Below are 21,805 nucleotides of genomic sequence, written 5' to 3'. Positions count from 1 at the left end.
TTATAAATAATGCTCCGCGCTTGGCTACGAAACACACGTCTTCTTACATGCGGCACTGCGACCAGATCGAAACGCTAGGCATTGCATGTGACGACACTCCAGCAGTAAACATACGCAGCGAGCACGGAGTTCCTCATTCTGCCACGACGGGTCCCGCCTTGGTCGCGTAGTACAGGGTTATCCGTTTGGGTATAGATAAAACAAAAACATTGTTAAACAACTACTGAGCTTTGTTTGTTGAAACTTCGTGTATACAGCATTGAAAGATGGGAGATTTCACAGAACTCTACAAGAACCTCATTGTGTACTCTGCACAACTCGTAACAGTGATGCAATTCAGCCCATGCCCGTTCCAACATCAGAGGGGCGATTTGTTGGAAATCTTGAGTAATTTTTACCCTTAGATCATCAATGTTACTCGGTTTCTGTGAATAGACAGTTTCTAATAAAATCCCACATGAATAAGTCAGGAGGGGTTAGATCTGGGGAGTTTGGGGGCAAGCAATCACGACCATAACATACGATTGAAAGCGACGAACATCCCATGCCCAGTGAGGGGGTGCACCATCTTACTGGAATACAATGTTCACATTGTTGTGTTCTTCGAGTTGTGGCAACAGAAACAACTGCAATATATTCAAGTAAGAGACAAAGACTTTGTCTTTTCTGCAAAGAAGAATGGTCCATACACTTTATTGCGGCTCACTTCACACTATACATTAACTTTTCAAGCTCGTAGCAGACATGTTGATTTGCCCTTGCCAAATAATGCAACTGTGTGTGTTTACTCTCCCTCTAACATGAAAATTCGCTTCATCTGTACATGGCCATTTTTGCCCGCGGTTGATTTGTAGTAGCCATTTAAATCATCTACGATTTTCATTTCATATTATGCATTCTTGATTTTCATTCTTGCCCTGTATGAAAACTCTCATCTTTTAAGCATAATATTGCCAGCAAGAAATTTCTCATGCTATCATAATGAATTTATAATAATGAACCAATATTATCCATACCGACACGGATCAGCCTGTATTTCCGTAACGCTTGCAATTAGTCTTCTTGTATTGCTTCTAATTTCATCTACAGTGTGGGGTTATTCCTACATACTAAATTTTTAATTATTGTTGTAGGGTATGAATTACAAATTCATCATAAAGTGTCACGAATATGTGATTGCCGTCACACATCACTTCGAAGAACCCCTATAACACAGGTAAGTAGGTATGAAATAAATGTATATTTGTGTGCATGCTATTACACAAAATTATATGAGTAAAAATACGTTAGAGGTTAAGATAATGACGCAGTCTACACCAGCCATGCAAGTATATCTGCTGCGCGTGTTCCCAGCCGGAAGTCGAGCTGAACTCTCTGTATCTATTGCGCTGTTTATGTCAGTGAAATTGGTAATAGTGATCAAGATGAATCGGAGGATCTGCCTTGGAAATATAAGGCAATAATCTTACAGTTTGAGGAAACGTAGACAAAAAAGAAAAGCAACCAGGTAATCACCCCAAGCTGGATTTGAATCAGAGCCAGAAAGAACCCCAGAACGACAATCTTGATCTCTACCCAATAGATCACATCTATGTCCTGTCCCTTGGTGCTTATTTGGGCTCCAAGTCGAGCTGACCCTACAGTATGTCACAGCAATAGCAAAGGGTCTTTGCGTATGTATTATTGTGTTTAGATAGCTTGGCCGGTGTTATGGGCAAACATTTGAGTAGGAATGATGTGGTGTGAATCCGTTTATCAGCATATATTCAGGGAGTTAGGAGAGGGAAAGAGGAGAACCGCATGCATGCTGACGTAAGTTACAGCTGTGTTGAAAAACATTGGCCAAGTATCTACCTTCCACGGTTTTTCCATTCACTGCTATCGAAACACTCGTACTTGTAGTCTTCTCTTTTCATTCTTCTATTCACAATAAAATAAACTACAATGTCTTTATTGGTTCCATTGCCGGTACTAATGCTTTTGCAATAGTTATTATACTACGCGGTTGAAAGAGGAAAAGAAATGAACTCTACAGGAACTGCAAAGCGACTGACCCATACACACTTTTCTTTTCCTGTCCTATATCAAAGGGACTTGTTTCGTTTACTGCGCATCATGTTATGATCGGCCAAGCTATCTAAACACAACAGTATTTTGAAGAAAATTAAAAATATGGGCTTTGGATAAATATTGCTATAAATATGAGAAGTTCCTCTTTTCGTGTCGAGTTTGAAACATAAACATTTAATTTCGATTTAGACATCATATTTTATTTGTAAATAATTTTTGTTACCAATTACTAGTTCATAGTGGAGTTACTAATACAATTATAATTCCACACACAGCGGGGAAATGCGTTCCATTTATTTCCTAAGCATTCATTTATATTACCGTATATACGAGTAATACATCACTTTTAAATTATATACCGTTTGCGGTTTTAATTAAATAGTATGTAAATCCCCCGTATATATTGTGGTTATTATTCAATACAGTCCATTAATCAATGAATATATTTTATTCCTGTAAGCTTTTGTACAAACATGTAGGATTGTAATGCACTGCATTTACAGGACTTACAACGCAATTGTTATTCTGCGGTCCACATTTCATAGTCAAAAGTACTGAGCAGCTTTAGTTAGTTTTAATTTTAAGGCATCATTTTGAAGTAGATACTTTCAAGGATTCTTTTATTTAACGACGCTTTCAACTGCGAAGTTTGTTCAATACAAACTCAACGTGGACAAGGAAATATTTGCTAAATTTTAGATGGTGCCCTTTGTAAAGAAGGCAGTTCTTTTACGTTCAGTGAGCTACAAAACTGAAAACATAGCTTTACTTTCATCCCGAAGGAAGCTGTGCTTAGGATTTTATCGCACTCTAAACTATATCGTCTTCAGCCAGCTTTAAGGGCTTAGGTACAGCTTACAGCTGTAATATTTTGGAAATATTCAACATTTTTTTCCTCCATTACTGTATTTTGTACAATAGTGAAAATTAGTATGTGTAAAACAGTGTCCTTCTGCTATATGAAACAATATTTTACGATTTGAAAAAAAAAATATATATATCTATATATATGTTTTTCAAAATTCAATTCACTATGCAGTGATGAAGCGTCTTCCACATAACTCAATAACTATCCAACATTCTGTGATGAAATTTTTTGTGTGTATTTGTGCATGTCATATCTACAATATGATGCAAGATAACTTTTTCACCTTTGAAAGATTGTCTGATAAAAAATAAATTCATTTAAAAAAGGTCAAATATCAGTATTTTCTTTTAACACAAAATAAAATAAAAAAATATTTATTAAGGAATGTAGTTGAAAGAGCATGATATTGTAAACACGAGTTTCAGCAATAAAATAAAAGAGAGAGAACATGAAAAAGTTAAAAAGTTTATGAGTTATGAGGGAAACGTTTCATCACGGCACAGTGAACTGACACCTTCTTTAATTTTGAAAAAAAAAAATTTAATCGTAAAAATATATATATTTTTTTCAGATAGCAGAAGGACAGTGTTTCGCACATACCAATTTTCATTATTGTACATGACACAGTAATGGAGGAAAAAAAATGTTGAATATTTCCAAAATTTTACTGCTGTAAGCTGTACCTAACCCCTTAACTCGCGAACTTCGGACAAAACGGAGGGGCTTGGTTAATGGGTATGTCACAGAAAATAATTTAAAATTAACATAATTAATATAAGTTGCACTTAATACATTTTAGTGTTCAATATTTCCACTTACAACTGAACAAGTCAAGGTTTTACAAGATTACAATTTTTTGGCTAGTTGAAGGGAGGCCGAGGCGGAATTTATTGAAAACAATTAAATAACCGACTAAAGAAAGTGTTTTCTGTAGCATCAGGGTACTTCGTTCTATACTTAGTATAATGAAAATGTGTAAACAGACAAATAAGAGTGAAAGTTTTTAACAATAGGCCAAGATTCAGCATGTAGCTTAATTTTGGAGCTGTTGAGAGAAAGTAAGCCAAATTAAAAATCCATCGCCGTCAGAATCGCGAACCTAGAGACAACTGCGAATATGTTACCTATTCGAGCATGAAAACTTCAAACATTATGAACGAAAGAGACACACTTTAATTGGACACTCTTGAATACTATTATCTACTGTGCCTCGAAGTTTGATTGCGAATAATGTCTTTAATTGAAGCAAACTTGCTGGAAACTGCTACAGTCAGTTGTGGTTATCTGCAGCAAGTTGTTTCAGGATCATTATAACTGAGTGTTGCGTTTTGTTTTCAATTACTGACAGAGGTACCGAGCCAGTGTCCTCAAGTAAAGGGAATTTGCTCGCAAACAAAGTTTCAAACTAAGCTTGAAGGTTGTGTGGTAAAGAGTTTGTCTTGTTCAAGAAGTCTGGGAGCCAGATGGCACTCATAGTCAAGCAGGACGAATTCGAAGCTACAGGAAGCGGATACGAAGAACTCGGCAAGAAAACTTTCGTCCCAACCCACACGTTCCTTGTATATGAAAGTTCTGCTTCTTGTGTTGCCTGTAAAATAAGGCCAAACTGAAATGAGACATCTGGCCTCGGTGAAATGATAAAAAATAAATAAATTTCTTTCCTTATTTAAGAGATCAGTTTTTGAGTCCAAGCTTACATCGTATGATTACTCGCTCGACCTTTTTACAGTGCTACACAATATTATCAAACCTACACATTTCTACTGATATTTCAAAATCTCATAGGATGATAGTTTTTATGCGTGTCTATATTCGATTTACAGTAATAGAAAAAATTAAAGGATTTAAAGGAACGGAGATTCAACTTCTGTTTCCAAGGAAATGCTTACGTCACATCCGATAAACTGGACAGTGCACATCTATACACAAGGGGAATATCTATCCCATCGACGCTATATAATATCTCAGTTTATACAGAAATGTTAAACAACAGAATAAAGGGATTATTAATTAAGTGACGTGTAAAGACCGTTGAAAATACTTGTATATATGGCCGACACAGATAGAAGCGAAATAAATACTTTAACATTTTACTAGTGATTTTTTATTTCCTTTTAGGAATTATGATTATGATGAATTGATAACTTTTAAATTAGTACATCAAACAGTGAAGATTTCAGGCAAATTACAATTAGAAGTAACGTACACTTGTATTATCAATGAATTTTGCAAATGGTTTCTGTTGGTTAATCTCATAGCTTACAACATCGGATTTCCATTAAATAGTTGTTAGAACATATCGTCGCTTAAGAACCAATACCGCGTAACTGACATTTTTGGTCAAAACTGTTTTTTTGCACAGATGGTACCTCCACTGTCATCTGCATGCATTGACAAGTGCGGGAATTTGATTGCATGAATGGCCTGCGTGCGAAGGAGGGGGGTACAATACCGCGTATCTGAAGTCACGAGAAGTCTGTAGGAAATACCGCGTATCTGACAACAGATAGGCTGTTATGTCTACTCCCTACGCGCCCTCAGTACGGAAGCTGGTTCTCGTTACTGACTTGTAAAATTGTTCCAACAGTGTGTGATATTCTGAGAAGATTAAAGAAGTGTTTAGTTTCAATTATTTAAAAGGTAAATATAATAGAATTATTTCACTAATGTCAATTGAATGTTAGTTGAGCTGAATTCCCGCAGAATCTTACTGCAAGTTCATTCACTGAAATACAGTACATTTAATATTTTATTATTATATAGGCCTACAGATACAAGAAAAGAAATGGACAATGAATCAGACGACAGTCAGTTTAGCGAGAACGAAATCCTATCTGTGCTATGTTCTGCATTCAAGACTGGAAAAACTTCTGTGGACATTAACAATGGTATGGCATAAGAAGTATCACAGTTATTAAACGTTTATTTTTCTTCAGTTACGGAATCATAACAGCAAACTTAATTTAAGTACTTAATATAAATAATCATGAATGGGGCCGCTAAAATAATTTGCGCTACATTTAGTGGTGCTGAGCTTGGTTCCTTCCATTTCCTCCGGTAGGAGGAAGATCTAAATTGATGATAATATATACTACACATGTTTTTAAGCCATTTATATCACATTTATAAACACTAGTAATCTCATCTTATTCGTAGGTGTACTGCCTGATAATTCAAATGCAAAAGAAAACCGTCCTTCTGGAAATGGGCTGCTGCAGATCAGGGATTATCCGTCCAGTGTTACCGGTAATGTTATGATCGTATTATGCAGTCTGGTATGATTTAAAGCAACGCTATTAAAATAATACAGCTAGAAATAGGATAGGACAGAAACTGAAGACAATACCATGTCAATGAAGGATCTACACCAAATTTCGGAAGCGTCTTCATATGTAGACGACCCCGAAGAATTTGTGAGTGCTACTTATTCTACATCTTTACATTCGTCAGAAAAAGGTAAAGAGAAGAATCTACAAGCGTTTCATGGAAATTTGACAGAAAAGAAAAAGAAGTTCAAAGCCACAAAAGGGTAAGTGGAAGAAAATGAAAAATAGAAAACTTAGAATGGAAGAGGAAGCTTATCTTAGCTACAAGAGATCGAAAAATGGCAAAGTAACACATGATACGGAAAGAGATGCAAGGAATTTGGGGCCAGAGTGTAGTTATAAAATGTGCCAAAATTCTAAAGTAATGGGCTGTAATTTAATTTCTAATGAGAGAAGACATCTTTCAGGCATTCTGGAAATCTATGACTTGGGAACAGAGGACCGTTTACGTATCAAATTTACGAAAAGACCTGACAGTACAAATTCTGAACCGAGAAGAAAGAGAACATTTGTCTACAACCTAAAAGTTGATGAGAAAAAAATTCAGGTTTGCAAAAATTTGTTTCTGTGTACATTGGGAATTAAAGAATGAACTGTGTATAATAAAATAAACGAAAAGAATAACAAACAGTTAAACCTGTAGAAAAATGAAATAAAAAAAAAAACAAAAATATTTATATATCTTAAAGAAACTATTTCCAAAATCAAATCCTTTGAATAAAATCCAGCCAAAAATGGTATACCACACAAAGCAAAATTAGAAATACATAAACAGGCTGAAGTTAGAGGTATTTGAAAAGATAAATTACCTATAAAACGAATATCTTGAGAATCCTTCATAACATGAATTACCATGCCAGCACACATAAATAATAATGCCTTAAATAAGTATTGGTTAGCTAATAGTACTGATGGTGTCCCTTCAGTAAAAAAAGTCATGTTCTCGTGCAAAAGCACAGAAAAAAAAGAGCATTAGTAGCCTGCCTAAATTACCGTCACATTACTGTATATAGAACCGATTGTGCCATAGTCTTTATGATAGTATTCCACACTAGGGTTACTCAAGGATTAGTTTTTGTGATTTCAGCATAGGCCTATAATTATTTCTTTATTGTGTTTAACGAATATTGTGCCTGAAAAATTATCATCATTATTATATGATTTTCTTTTCATTATTCGCAAGTCAGTCAAGTCCATTGTCAATAATAATAATAATAATAATAATAATAATAATAATAATAATAATAATAATAATAATAATAATGATAATAATAATAATATTAATAATAATAATATTATTAATAATAATAATATTATTATTATTATTATTATTAATTATTTTATTATAAAATTATATTTGTCAGCAACGTTTTAGCAACAATTCTACTTATCTATTCATATACGTAGTGTGAAAATAAAGTAACTGGTATCAGATTGTCATTATTATTATTATTATTATCATTATTATTATTATTATTATTATTATTATTATTATTATTATTATTATTATTATTATTAGTATTTACTTATTTACTTACAAATGGCTTTTAAGAAACCCGAAGGTTCATTGCCGCCCTCACATAAGCCCGCCATCGGTCCCTATTATTATTATTATTATTATTATTATTATTATTATTATAACAATAAACATTGAACTGTGTCTTCTTTTTCCTTTCCCATAGTTTCAGCATTTGATTGACTAAGAATGCAGCAATCATTGTCTGGAACGTAATCTAGTGCTGATTCAAGCTACAGCCTACCGATCTTGACCTCAAGTCAGACAGTAGGACAACAATTCAGATAACACATTGACATATACAAGAGCACGAATAGTATTTCCAGAAGGCAGTTTTCACGCAAAGAAAACGCTTGTCGGCATGTGTCCTGAAGCTGCTAAAGTTGCCTCACAATACCGCGTAACTAACAAAATGTAGTCAACGGCAGAGTTCCAATACCGCGTAAGTGACATGGCCAAATGTCTACGGCCATTATCATCCATTTTCACTTAGTTACAAATTAGTTATGCTATTTCATAGCCATACACCACTTTTAAAGACTATTGCGTTATTTTTATGGTTTTTATTCGGTTTTTTCCTTCTCCTGTAAAATTTACATTTTGTCAGTTACGCGGTATTGGTTCTTAAGCGACGATATATTCAATAGTTTTCCTGTAATAGTCGAAAACCTGTTGAAAATGTGAATAACACATTCATTCTAATACATTATGAATAATTCCTGGAATGAAATTACATTATGCATGCACTGTTTTCATTAATACAAAGGTAATTACAAAAAACTGGAGCATTCGATTGCGAATATTGTATTAGTAATTCACGAACGTACGAAATAAGAGATTTAACAGTTTTAAACATGTTGGCGAATCGATGACAAAATGCAGATTTGATTTTGAAAGCAGGCCACAAAACAATGGTGTCGGAAAGTGAAATTTATCACATAATCAAACAATAATATTCTAAATTAATTCTTTCGAAATCGTATGTGAGAAGCCGTGCATGGAAGGGTACTTTAATGGAGAGATTGAACACGTAACATCAGCTACCAATAACAAACTGTAAGAAGTAAGAAACAGCTTCAAAAATATTTTGATATGCATTCGAATAGCTTTATTATCAGACTGCTGATACATGTGCAGAGTTGGTCATAACCAGGCTTCGAGACTTCGGACCCAATAGAGCAGTTCAGTGGGAAATCCGCATAACGGCGTACTGAGTATAGTTGTAAAGCGTACAGTGGGTGGGGGTACTGTAGAATAAATGTCAACAAATACGCAAAGGAAAACGCTCTGGATTTGAAGGTTCTGACGAATAATTTGGTTTCGTACAAACTGTGTCTGTAACTATTACACGGTTAGAGAAGTCAGAGCAAGAGATGCCTAAAGCCCTCAAATTAATTTAGAAAATGATGCAGATAATTAATGAGACATCAAGTAGGCCTACAGCGGTTACTGAACGTGTAAAACAGAAGTGGAAATCAATTTTATGCAAAAATAACGGATGTGGAACATTGTGTAACATAAACAGCAAATTAGTGGACATAGAGTCACCCGAGAATGAACGACTGTCTCTTAGAGACTGCAATGATGTTAGGTTTTTTCGTTTTCCTCCTATCACGTCATGCGACGTAGAGCGCAGCTTTCTACAGTACAAACTTGGGTAGATAACCGAAAAAGATTTACTTTTGAGACACTGAGAATGTATTTTGTAGTAGGTACATTGCAATTCGGTCTGTAACTGCACTTCCTAAAGACGACCAATAGGATAAATGAAAAAAATTAAAATTGCTACATTCTTATTTCCATCATTAACACTGTGTATAATTAAACACAAATGCTTATAAAAGACAGGAGAATAAATGCTTTTCACATTCTTTTGACATTATCTTTGTGTAATGTATATTTACTTTCAGAACGTACATATGTGTGTTTCCCCATACTACCGTACTCTACTCTAAATACCAACGTTGTTACCTCAACACATCTCTATCTACCTGCAGCGAGTCAACAACCTATAGTGCATACACAGTAAACTTATTGTATCGGGTCCAAAATCTCGAAGCCTGGTCATAACCTTTACCCAAGGGCAAACTCATAAACACAATTCGCTATTGTAACTTTTTAAATATACGACACAAGAATCAGCTTTACTTCCTTCCTGGTGGAGGCCATGCTAAGAACTGCATTGTTAAAATATATTGCCTTCGACCGGGTTTCAACCTGCGAACTTTAGATCCAATGTCCAGCATGGCAAGCACGAGACCACCAAATATGACAAATAATTGGACGGAGTTACGCAATAATAGACCAAGCGCCAAAATCCTGTTTCGAGATATTGGCCATTGAAATAAATGTTTTTTTTTATAAAACATTTTATTCAAGAAGTATTATAACATTCATACTATTACAAAAAGTATCACAAATAATACAAAAAAAGCTAACCCATTTTTAATAAGAGACAAGTCGTTGAATTAATATTTCAAAGCAAAATAAATAAATTAATTTTATGCAATAAACGAATTTTTGCTTATAAATAGCAGCTAAATTCAGATATTGCATTCTTGATTTTTTCTGAGTTAAATTAGCCTGCAATCAACAGATGTGTGCAAATATCTATTTTTTTTTTCAAATTGTCGTTTGATCTATTATCGCGAAACTCCGTCCAATAAGCCTTCATAGTATCAGGGAATAATAAATTATGCTAAAATGTTTAATTAAAACAATCATAATTATTATTATGCAATTGTAAATTATTTACATCGCCGAACGCCATGAAAAATATTTCTAATTTTATTCTGCAGTGATTTATCACATAAATTATTTCCCAGCACTATTTTTGTACTGTTCGAAAACCATGTTGTATAGAGGACTGCGTCTCAATACATATTCGATCACAATATCTATTAGGTTTTTAAATATGACAAAATATTTACAATTTAAATCAGCGGTTTTTTTCCCATAGTGTTTAAATACAATCATCTTCCATAGCCTTTTGTAGTTTATCTTACGCGACTCTAGTGATTAGAAAATTATTGTAAAATATCAACAACGATCAGAAAAAAATATTTATTTACTCATTCACTCATTCATTTATTCGTTCATTTGTTAATTAATTCATTCGTTCACCCCTTCAATCATTCATTCCTTAATTCATTCATTCGTTCAATCATTCATTCATTCATTCGATAATTCGTTCACTCTTTCAATCATTTATTCATTCGCTCACTCGTTCAATTATTCATTCGTTCATTCATTCATTCGTTAATTCACTCATTCGTTCATTCGTTTGTTCATTCATTCATTCATTCGTCTATAATAAGGCAAAGCCCCAATTGCAATAGATAGTACAAAATTATCATCACTTGTGTCATGTAAATGAGAAAAATGTGAAAAAATAAATAAGTACAGAGACATAAATGCAAGATAAGCTACAAATACAAATTAAAAATACAACTGGTAAAAAAATTTAAAAAAGAGATAAACGAACACAATTAATTACAAAAGGTAAATGTAAAAATGAAAATGAAATAGTAACAAATAGCAGTATTATTTTAAATCAACTATCTTCAATATTTTAATAAGAAAAAGTTTACATTTCATATATGAAATGCTGAAATTTAAATCACATATTTCAGGTAATTAATTGAATTTACAACACATTTTTAATTTTTATGTGAAGAGGTGTTTAGTTTTTTGTGGTATAATAATTGGCTCACAAAAGACACTGAATATTACACACTTATTTGTATTAACGTCTACTCGATCATACAAAGAAACAGTGACAGCTATACCTATCATGGCAGAAGTAGGAATGTAATCACAAGATAACAATGAATGTAATTGACAAGTCAGGACAAACGCTGTATGTATACGGTAAGCTATCCAAATCAGATCAGCTGGCTACTACGTGGTTACAATGAACTAAAGCAACAACGGTGTGACGTTTGAATGACAACCATTAATTTCCGGTTCTTTCTGATTGACTGGTCCCCATGAACGTTTATCACGGAGACTACTCGTCTCTCAGATCTCGTCCCCCTCTGTTCCTCTCGCATCTGGCCCCACCATTAACGTAGCTTTTGCCTATATTTTCCGTGCAGTAAGTGTTTCAAATTTTTGCAATTTTTGGGAACTCAGAAACTGTGTATGTACTCCCTTACCCACAATGACGGAAGGACGTAGTTCTATGTCAAAATAAAAAAAGAAATTGCTACTAGTACTTAGTGATGTTGCACTAAAAAAAATATTATCCAGTGTCAGTGGAAATGTCGACATTGATATAATACTTCGGCATGATAATCCCGAGGATTGTTATGGAATTACCTGAAATTTTCCTTACAATATGCACAACTATCTTAAGGTTATATGTACGTGAACGCCAACAAATATTATCAGAAAATGCAGGCTTTAAATTTCTAAAATGTTATAAGAAAATGAACTCACAATTGAACAAAAATTACAAGATACCACAACAAGACTTATTAGAGTTTAAATATCTGATAAAAGTATAAAAATGATTACTAATAATATTTTTTAGAATTCACTTCTTACTTTAAATTAAATTTTCCAACATTTGACATTTTTCATATATGTTATTTCATAACTCCACAACAATTAGAGATAGAATTCTGAAATTTTGTACACTGATTTAACATGCATTTATGCAAAAAGACGTACTACAATAATGACCATATCTTTGAAAATGGAAAATTAGGTCAAAAAACATTATGTAAATTTTAATATATTTTATTTGGAACAAATAAAAAAATTAATTGTATTAAAATAAACAACTCTACATGTCTGAGAGAAGTCTACTTTTCAGAAATAAGTGTTTATTACATTCAGGAGAAATATTAAAGATGTCAGAGAGATCATAACAATGTTATGGTTACCAAATGATGTAACTGCAGAATTCTTTTGTTTTTTTCATACTTTGATAAAACTAGTTTGAAAAATATTATTAGTAACCTTTCTCATACTTTTATCAGATATTTAAGTTCTAATAAGTCTTCTTGTGGTATCTTATTTTAGAAATTTAGAGCCTGCATTTTCTGATAATATTTGTGGTCGTTCACTTACATATACCCTTAAAGTAATCAATGAAATAATCGACTCACGCCCAAGAAGAGCCATAGATTATAAATTCCGCTCGTTACCTCTAGACCACGCTGATGGCCATAATGATAACTCTGGTGATGTGGGAAGAATATCAGAAAAACGAAATAACTCGTATCATTTTAAAATTTTCACTAAACGATTAAAGTGAGCGAGTTTTCTATATTCCATTAGTGTACACTGTAGTGATGAGGGTTGCATCAAAAGACAAACAAGGCTTCGAGGCGGCTTTGTGGTGAAGATCGGTTGCCATAGTGACGAGATGAGGACACGACCTGGAGCGGCGGCGTCGTCTTGACACTGCGCGCTTTGTGACTGAGACAGGTAGAAAACGTTACTGAATATCCTACGTTTCACACCTCCGTGTATTCCGTGGGTTTCACTCGAACATTACTGACGGTAAAGAGCTTTGTAATAATTTCAGCCACATCATGGTACCACTCCAGTTCATAGGGTTACAATGGCGAAATTAGACTTAATGAGTTTTTAAGCCTATAGAACTGCGATCGTTAAACCATGTGTCACAAACCACCAGTAGATCGTGGAGAACTTTACGGTACCTCCTTTGATAATTTTTTTTCAATGGATGTTGCTGTCAAAATATTGTAATCCGATATCGGGAACATCTCTCCACTTACTGTAGTCTTATCTACTTCAGCTATGGAATCTGTACGTAATGTTTTCAGATCCGGTTTTGGTTTCCATTTCAAATCCGTATATTTCATAAAAATTCAATCTGTATCATTAAGAATGGTAAACTTACTATAATGGTAAATTGTCTGTATGTATTTAACTCATCGTTCCGATACCGGAATAAGCCTAGGTACCTCCTGACGGAGTTTCAGTACCTACAAGAAATTTAGTTACACTTATTTGCCGACAGGGGCAGAAGGACAAGTAGTAAGTTCATGGCCTCAAACGCTACCTAGTTTGCAACTAAGGTATTATTATAGGCACCCTAGAAGGAAAACTCAGCTCGGACTCCTCGCGACGCGCATGCTATACCCCTCTTACACTCCTGCAGTAGGCGCGAAAGCATGCTGGGAACGGGAGCATACGTCATCTGCGCGAGACAGTCACGCCCGCTAGTTTCTGCGCATTGAGTTTTTCTTGTCGGATGCATATAGGACTCGAGAAAGAGAAATTTGGTTCAGAGGCCCTAATTTAGGCTTGGACGTTTTCAACGTGACGGAAAACTGCGACACGGAACTCACGGCTTAAAGACCCTCCCAGAGAACTTTCCCTCCGTACAGTAGTTTATGTTCTGAAAAATCTGTCGACGCCAGCCGAGTTTGAACCCGCAATCTTTGGGTCTAAAGAGCGCTTTACCCCAAGACCACTAAGGGAGACAATGACAAATGGTACAATACAATTTTTAACATTATTACGTGAACCATTAGACTATACCTCATACGTAAGTATTTTTATTTCTTTATTTTACATATTTAATACGAGAGCTCTATTTCAACTGAACGTATATTACAGTTGCAAAAAAGACATTGTGATAATTTTATGTAACTTACACACAGAAACTAAATCTATGTGAGTAAACTAATTTAAAGAAAGTCATAATCATTTATTCTTCACTAAATTTATGTGAACGCTGAAGTGCAGTAAAAGTTTAATTGATATAAGCTTACTGAAACTCTACGCAAAAATTAATTAATAAAGATTAAAATTCTTTAAAAGACTTCTCATTGCAAAAGTGTTTCTGTAAGGGAATAGGGAATGTATAACCCCGAAAACAAAGATTTTACTTACATTTTGTTTCTCTCACCAAAATAAGGGGTAGGGTTTGTCTCACTGTTTGAGGCATCTAGCATAAAAACTGACCAAGTCACAAAATTTAAGAAAATGAGTTTTATTCATAAACTGAAAGTAGTAGTGTACCTCTATTTGGTGAAACAAGAATTTGCTACAAAATCGGCCACGCCATCGTATTACATATCACCGAATATAGGGTCGTGCAACAAAACGGTCCAAGTCACCCAGCCAGTGAATTCAAAACTGGTCAAGTCAAGGAGCGACTTAGCGTCATCATGCTGCGATGTTTTTGTTTTGAATCTTATATTGCTATATTATGCAGCAACGTTACCAGATCATTAGACAACATATATGTCTATTCGTAGACACTGCATATTAATTAAATCTGCCCAATTGTTTAGAAGATAGACGGACAACATGATCGAAATCGTGTATTTCCCCGAAAAACTCGGAACTGATTTTTTATAGCATCACAGTGGTTCCTCTAATGAGAATTGAAAAATAATCGTCTGCAGGATGTGGAAACCAGCTTGAATGTTTTTATGTGAATTAATGTTGTAAAGAAAAAAAAAATCTAAAGCGTAACTACCAATACAAACTATAAGGCACAAATAAAAAGATGGGTTTGAAACACGGAGAAGAATGTTCTGTACTTGAGTAACCCTCCCACTTGTCACTAACTACGGCAAGCAAGGCGTATCGCACCTTGTACTATACTTGTAACTTTAAAACAATCGCATTTAAACACTGAAATTGAAGTACGAAGAAAATTACAAATAGTACAGTGCAGGTAGGTTTAAAGCAAGAAAGACCCAAAAGGAAATTAAAACGAGAAATAAACAAGTAAATTTACCATTTTGAACATGACAAACTCAAAATTTGATAATGGCTATTGAGAGTTTTAAAGCGTATGCCTTCTCTTTTAATATTTTTATAAGAAAATAATGATGGTCTTGTTCAAGAAGATTCACCGATTTAGTTTTCATTGCTAAGAGATTATGTGATTCTTGACATTTTATATTGCATGGTCACCTCAAATAATAATATTAAGAACAAAATCAAAACTTCAATTTCGTTCTTTAATGAATTTTATCTCCTATAGTCTTAATGCAAACATTTCGACCACAAAATAATTACTTATGAGACAAGTTTGTACAGGTTCTCTTTTTGGCACGAATGTAAAGTTGGTGAAACGAGGCTTCGCCTACACTCGTGCCAACAAGATGACTTTACGAATGCGTGTCATACAATGTTTTATCTACGTTAACACAAATTTACATTAAATAAATATTTCAAGCTAGAGAGGTTATAATATCACAATGTCATGGCCGTCTAAACTCAGAACCATTAAGAAGTAAGTATCCATCAAATGGCAGCCTGTTCCATTCATATTCACGATTTCATGGCCGTTTAGACTGGCCATATAATCAACTAAACGGTTATAAACAGTTGAATGATAAATCTAGTTACAATGAGTAAGTACTATATGTAACTTCAGAAATAATTAGGGCTAGAATGTAGATATGAATGTTATATATGTTACTTGTGCTACGTGTAATATTCAAGTAATAAAAGATCGAGATAATGCATTAATTTCTTACTGAATGAAGTTTATACATTGAATATTACATTTTCTTTGGCAGTGCGTGAAATGAATAGGAGTGCCTAAAGTGATTACTTACTTTTTCACGAACTAGTGTTTTAAAAGCTCAGTTTAGGCACTAATAACATTGGGTAAAATGCAACTTTATGTACCATCGTAGAAAGAATTATTTGTACTCACCCTTTTGAATTCTAGCAGTAGTGGGCGTGTCAGCTCGATCCTTGGTTTGTTTACTGTCTTGATCGCCACTTTGGTACCCTGGAAATGCATATTATATGTTAGAAATGTGGCCATGATGGTTCCAGATAGCGTCATTTATAACTACTTGACACAGTAGAGATTATTAATGTATGAACATTTCAGAATTACATATAGCAACTTCTCTGCAACATGTTGCTTAAACTGCGATGCTAGCTATAAGGTTGTTTGAATATTGGAGTTTGAATGTGAATTAAAAGACAAACTATAGTAGTCCCAGAAAGACTGCCCTACAATGAATATTTTATCCATTTTGAATCTTGAGTACACTACTTTTAACATTTAAATATAAATGATTGGTTGATTGGCAAACTTATACGTGTTAAATTACATAAGCAACTGTGGCTTACAGCTGTTTCGGTGCTCCTTCACACCATCCTCACAGCCTACTAGATCTCGGCGTCATCTCGAACTTCGCTGCCTGTTGTGGGGGTGCGTTTGCGTGTTGAAAATTGTTGAAAAGTGGAGTCAAATAGTGTGTGTGTGTTCTGAGATTGATCTGTGTGTTGAGAATTTGATCGGGTGTGCTTTAGTGTGTATGTATATTTCATATTGTTTTAAAACTCAACACACTAGAACAATATAAAATATACACACACACTAAAACACACCCCGATCAAATTCTCAACACACAGATCAATTTCAGAACACATACTCTATTTGACTCCACTTTTCAACACGCAAACGCACTCCACAACAGGCAGCGAAGTTCGAGATGACGCCAAGATCTAGTAGGCTCTGAGGATAGTGTGAAGAAGCACCGAAACAGCTGTAAGCCACAGTTGCTTATGTAAATTAGCACATGTAAGTTTGCCAATCAACCAATCATATATATTTTATCTCATCAGTCTTGCGAAGTGGAAGATGAATGCTCTAGCCTTCAAGCTGATGTATGATAAATATTGTATTTTAGTGTAATGTAATGTAATCGTTGAAACTGATCAGGAAGAGAAATAGGAACTGGTTGGGTCACAGGCTGAGAAGAAACTACCAATTGGAGGATGCACTGAAAAGAAAGGTGAACGGGAGAAGAGTTCGGGATAGAAGAAAATATCAAATAATATACGACATTAAGACATCTTGGAAGATAAACACTTCAGTCTAAAACTAAAGGCACAATTATTACAGACTTATGTCATACCAGTTCAATTGTACGGATGTCAGATGTCGTGCTCCACAGAAACGAGATGAAATCACTACAAGAATGCCAAAGGAAGATGAAAAGAAAAATGTTGAACATTCGTCTCTAAGAGACAGAGTAAGGAACACAGAGATCAGAAGACGAGCAAGCATTGCGGACGCAGTGATTCAAGGAAGACAACTGAAATGAAACCTAATGCCAGCATATATTGGAAATTTCTCATATATTTTTCTCTTACGTTTTTCAATGGAGAAGAAATTCGTGTCTGGTGATCTGGCTGGCCACAAATTGTTTAAATTTAATTATTTATATTTAAATATTTATTTATTTAAATTTAAATATTTATTTATTTCTAACAAGTACAGAATATAATTACAACAATAGAAATAGAAATAAAATAATACAATTAATATAAAAAGAGGATACAATAATATTAACAAGATTTGAGGACCGAATGAGCAGCGCTCTTGTTCGGTCGCAGTTCAGATATATTATTAATATAAGAGGATTATAGAAAATAAAATAAAATAGGAACTAACATCAAAATTATAGCTACAATGAAATTATATATTTTAGTATTATTAATATAAGAGGAATATATAAAATCAAATGAAATAGGAACTAAAATTAAAATTATAGCTACAATGAAATTACATAATAAATAATATTACCATAGAGAAGAATAAAGTAGGAAAATATATATTCCGAAATTATGGAATACAAATATAATACAGGCTGATTAAATTTATTTAATCAAAACTGGTCTCCACCTTTCTATTTCACTGCAACATTAACCCTGAAGTGAAATACTTTCATAAGAAATATTATTATAGTGCTTTTTAGTCTTGCTTGTCACATCTATCCAATATACACACTTACTTATGAATCACCTTGTACATCAGTAATGAGGGTCTTCGCTTCAATAAAACTGCAGTTTTTCAGTTATTTATAAAGTTCGCTTGTCAATTTTTTTTTTTTTAACTTTTACAAAGCAGAAAGCACGACGTTAAGAAGAACGTCTGAAAACCTCAGCACTGCATTGTGGAATTTCGCTAATGATGTCAGAATGTTTCCTTGACAACATCTACACAAACAAACCGTCCATCCCGTAGTTTCCGCGACAAATGACTACTTTCCAAGCGTAAAGGCTAAATCAATAGCTTTGTTGAGAGAACCAATTTTGTTTCAAAGCTCTCTTCTAGTAGCCTTACAGAATCTTTACGAAAATAAAAAGAAAAATATTCAATAGATTTTATTTTCTTCTTTTGTGTGTCACGCTTGAAGTATTTTCGCAGCGAAATATCACCCCAAAATGCTTACAATCTGTCATAATACTGGCCACTACTTCTCAGTTAAAATATTCTCGGGTGTTTCGTAAAATACTTCTTTTGCTTCCAAGGAAAAACCTGTGTATGAAATACCTTTATAATTACAGAACATCTCTGTCGGACACTGATTCCTTTGAAATACTGTATGTTACAGCTTTGCGATAGTAAGTTCATAGTTGTGAAAATAAAACTTCATTGGTACTATGGTGTACTTCGGTACATCGTATTAAAACATTGTAAATATCGATAATTAACACTAACATACATTTAAGAAGAGAAGTTTATTGTACGAAATTATGTCGATAATTAGCAGTGTTGCCAATACAAGTTCAGAAATTACAAAACAAAAGTCGGAGCTAAATAAAAAAACTAAAGATAATATACGAAAACCGCTAGGCAAGAATGAAATTCCTCTGAATTTTTATGCTGTCAATAAAGATAAATATTTCTTTGCACTGTGAGAAGTTAAATAATCCCTAAAGTCGGCATGTCAACAATTTTTGTCCATTAAATAATACCTGGACAGAACACTAAATGAATGAATGAATGCATTTCTTTGAAAATGACGCACTTCCAAATTCTTCTTTAATACGGGTAAAAAATGGTAATCGCTGCGCTACCTGGTGGCAATTCTGGTGTTCCCGGTGAATGGAAAATGCAATTTTTTTGTATGTTCCTTAGTCATTGTGAGAATAGGCGTTATCATCGAGAAGAATAACACCTGGAAATAGATTCCATGACGCTTGTGACTGATTGGAGAACTATACCCAGGCCGTTGAAACCTTACATTTGACAGTTTTTATTTGGCTTGTCAACCCTTCCTATGAAAAAAATTTAAAAACACTATGCGATAGCCTTCTGAACCAATCAGAACGTAGCATTTTATCTGAACCAATCAGAACGTAGCATTTTGTATCAGCTGCTTATGCTGCCACGCGAAGCGCTGCTATGTTGTCGGTTTGCTACATGCTTATGTTACACAGTATTACTATCAATTGCCAAATTTGAGTGTTAGTGTTATAAAGTTATAAATAATTTGTAGCGCTGCTGTGAAATGTTGCAAAAGAAAGACGTCATTCAAAAAATGGTAACTCACGTAGTGAGAATCCTTGCGTAAATAGTCAGGCGTCACAATTGGTGCGAATGACTCTTCCATTTTACGAGCAGGGAAAGGAATTTGTCCGTATTTATAAGAATCCATCTATCCCTGCAGATAATTTAACGCAGCAGACATTAAAAAACTTTAGACCTCTTCAAGAAGATAGTAATAAAGAACAGAGCTACATAATAAACATAATTTCAATTAACAGAGCAGAACATCAAACTCTGCGTAAATTAAGTCAGCTGTTGTGTAGGAAGTGGTCATTGAAGCAACATCGCATCTCTCATTACCAACATTACGTTAAGCTGTCAGGTGCAAGGTTACAACGGTCTAGGTATAAACGCAGTCAATATCTGACCATAACAGACGGCACTTTTGTGGATTCTTCTTCAAAAATATCAACAAAGAAAATGCAATGGGCATCCCAAGAAACAAACACGTTGACTTTTCCTACAGATTAAGTAACATTGAGCATTTTTCTTTTTTCGTTGAAGACTACGAATATTTACATTTCATGCGTGTAATAGACAGTTGCCAATATCCATCATATCACGATGAAAATGATATTCTCATTGCTTTGGTAAAGCATCAGATGTTAAAATTGCAGCCAATTGGCTTAGTGTGATGATCAGGAATGAATTATTAACCCTTAAATTCACAAAGTATCCTATAGGATACAACAGGTTAATATATGCTATAATTTTAATAGAACAACAGAAAAAATTAGTAGGAAAATTAAATAACCAAAATTACACAATACTATAATATTGTACAACATATAAAATATAGACATTGCGATAGTTGTTTTCTTTACAGTCCGACACGATTTAATAAACTAGCGTGAGAAATGAAGTTTTACCAATTTAATGGTGGTAATCTGTTTAAGGCTGAATTGGAAGCTAATATTCAGCATTTTAACATCTGTAAACGACTCTCACAAGTCAGTGATGATCATCTTCTTCTTGTCAGGAATCTTGAAGAGGAGAAGAAAACTGCTCTCAAGCGCCTGAAAATTCCTGAAGCCAGCATAACACCTCGAACAACTGGAATACTGAATTGCGAAAGAGATCGTTTGAATCCTGGTGTCAGTTACCTCATAAGGGGAAAGGTGTAGTCATCTATGAAGAATATCCAAGAGCCAATTCATGGGTCAGCACCAAAAAGAATTTGTCGTCTTCAGAATATATTAATGCAATCAAGATGTCATGCAACCTTACTGCAGTGCGCTCCCTTCCTGGCAGAGCTTTCAGCACGACCCATTGCCGTCAACCTGGCTGCAACGAGACAGAAACTCTTGGCCATGTGTTGGACTTTTGTCGGAAAAGAGAGTTACTGCGTAACAACAGGCATCATAGAGTCCGTGGAGCTATTGCCTGTCTTCTTCGGAACAAGGGTTGGGAAGTTCATGAAGAGGTCTACTGCATTTCTGAAGACGACCCTCACAGAAGAGCGGATATAATAGCAATAAACAGGCAACAACAAAAGGCTATTATCATAGATCCAACTATACGCATGGAGAGAGATCTAAACCAAGCTCATCAGGTTGATCAGGAGAAGAGGGCCATTTATGAACCTTGTATTCCCTACCTTAGAGCCAAGTATAACATCCCTCTCTTCAATTGGTCAGTGACAGGTTTATTTTTTGGTGCTCGGAGTTCTTCACCAAAATTTACATATCAGTTTTTAAAACAATTATCAATATCATCTTTTGAAATTC

General features: G+C 34.3%; 1 protein-coding gene across 3 annotated transcripts in view; it reads right to left on the bottom strand.

Annotated features, from left to right (window-relative positions):
- The window catches only part of LOC138697839 (atrial natriuretic peptide receptor 1-like), a 2,249,689-nt gene that overhangs the window by 481,013 nt on the left and 1,746,871 nt on the right, over positions 1-21,805 (bottom strand). For all 3 annotated transcript variants that reach the window (XM_069823402.1, XM_069823400.1, XM_069823401.1), the window contains one exon: positions 16,440-16,517. In XM_069823402.1, coding sequence (XP_069679503.1) covers positions 16,440-16,517 — 78 coding nt within the window. The remainder of the gene's footprint in view (positions 1-16,439; positions 16,518-21,805) is intronic.

This window comes from Periplaneta americana, chromosome 4 (genome assembly GCF_040183065.1).
Source record: "Periplaneta americana isolate PAMFEO1 chromosome 4, P.americana_PAMFEO1_priV1, whole genome shotgun sequence".
Lineage (NCBI taxonomy): Eukaryota > Metazoa > Arthropoda > Insecta > Blattodea > Blattidae > Periplaneta > Periplaneta americana.
The sequence above is the reverse complement of the archived record's forward strand: the minus strand, read 5'-3'. Positions and strand labels throughout refer to the sequence as shown.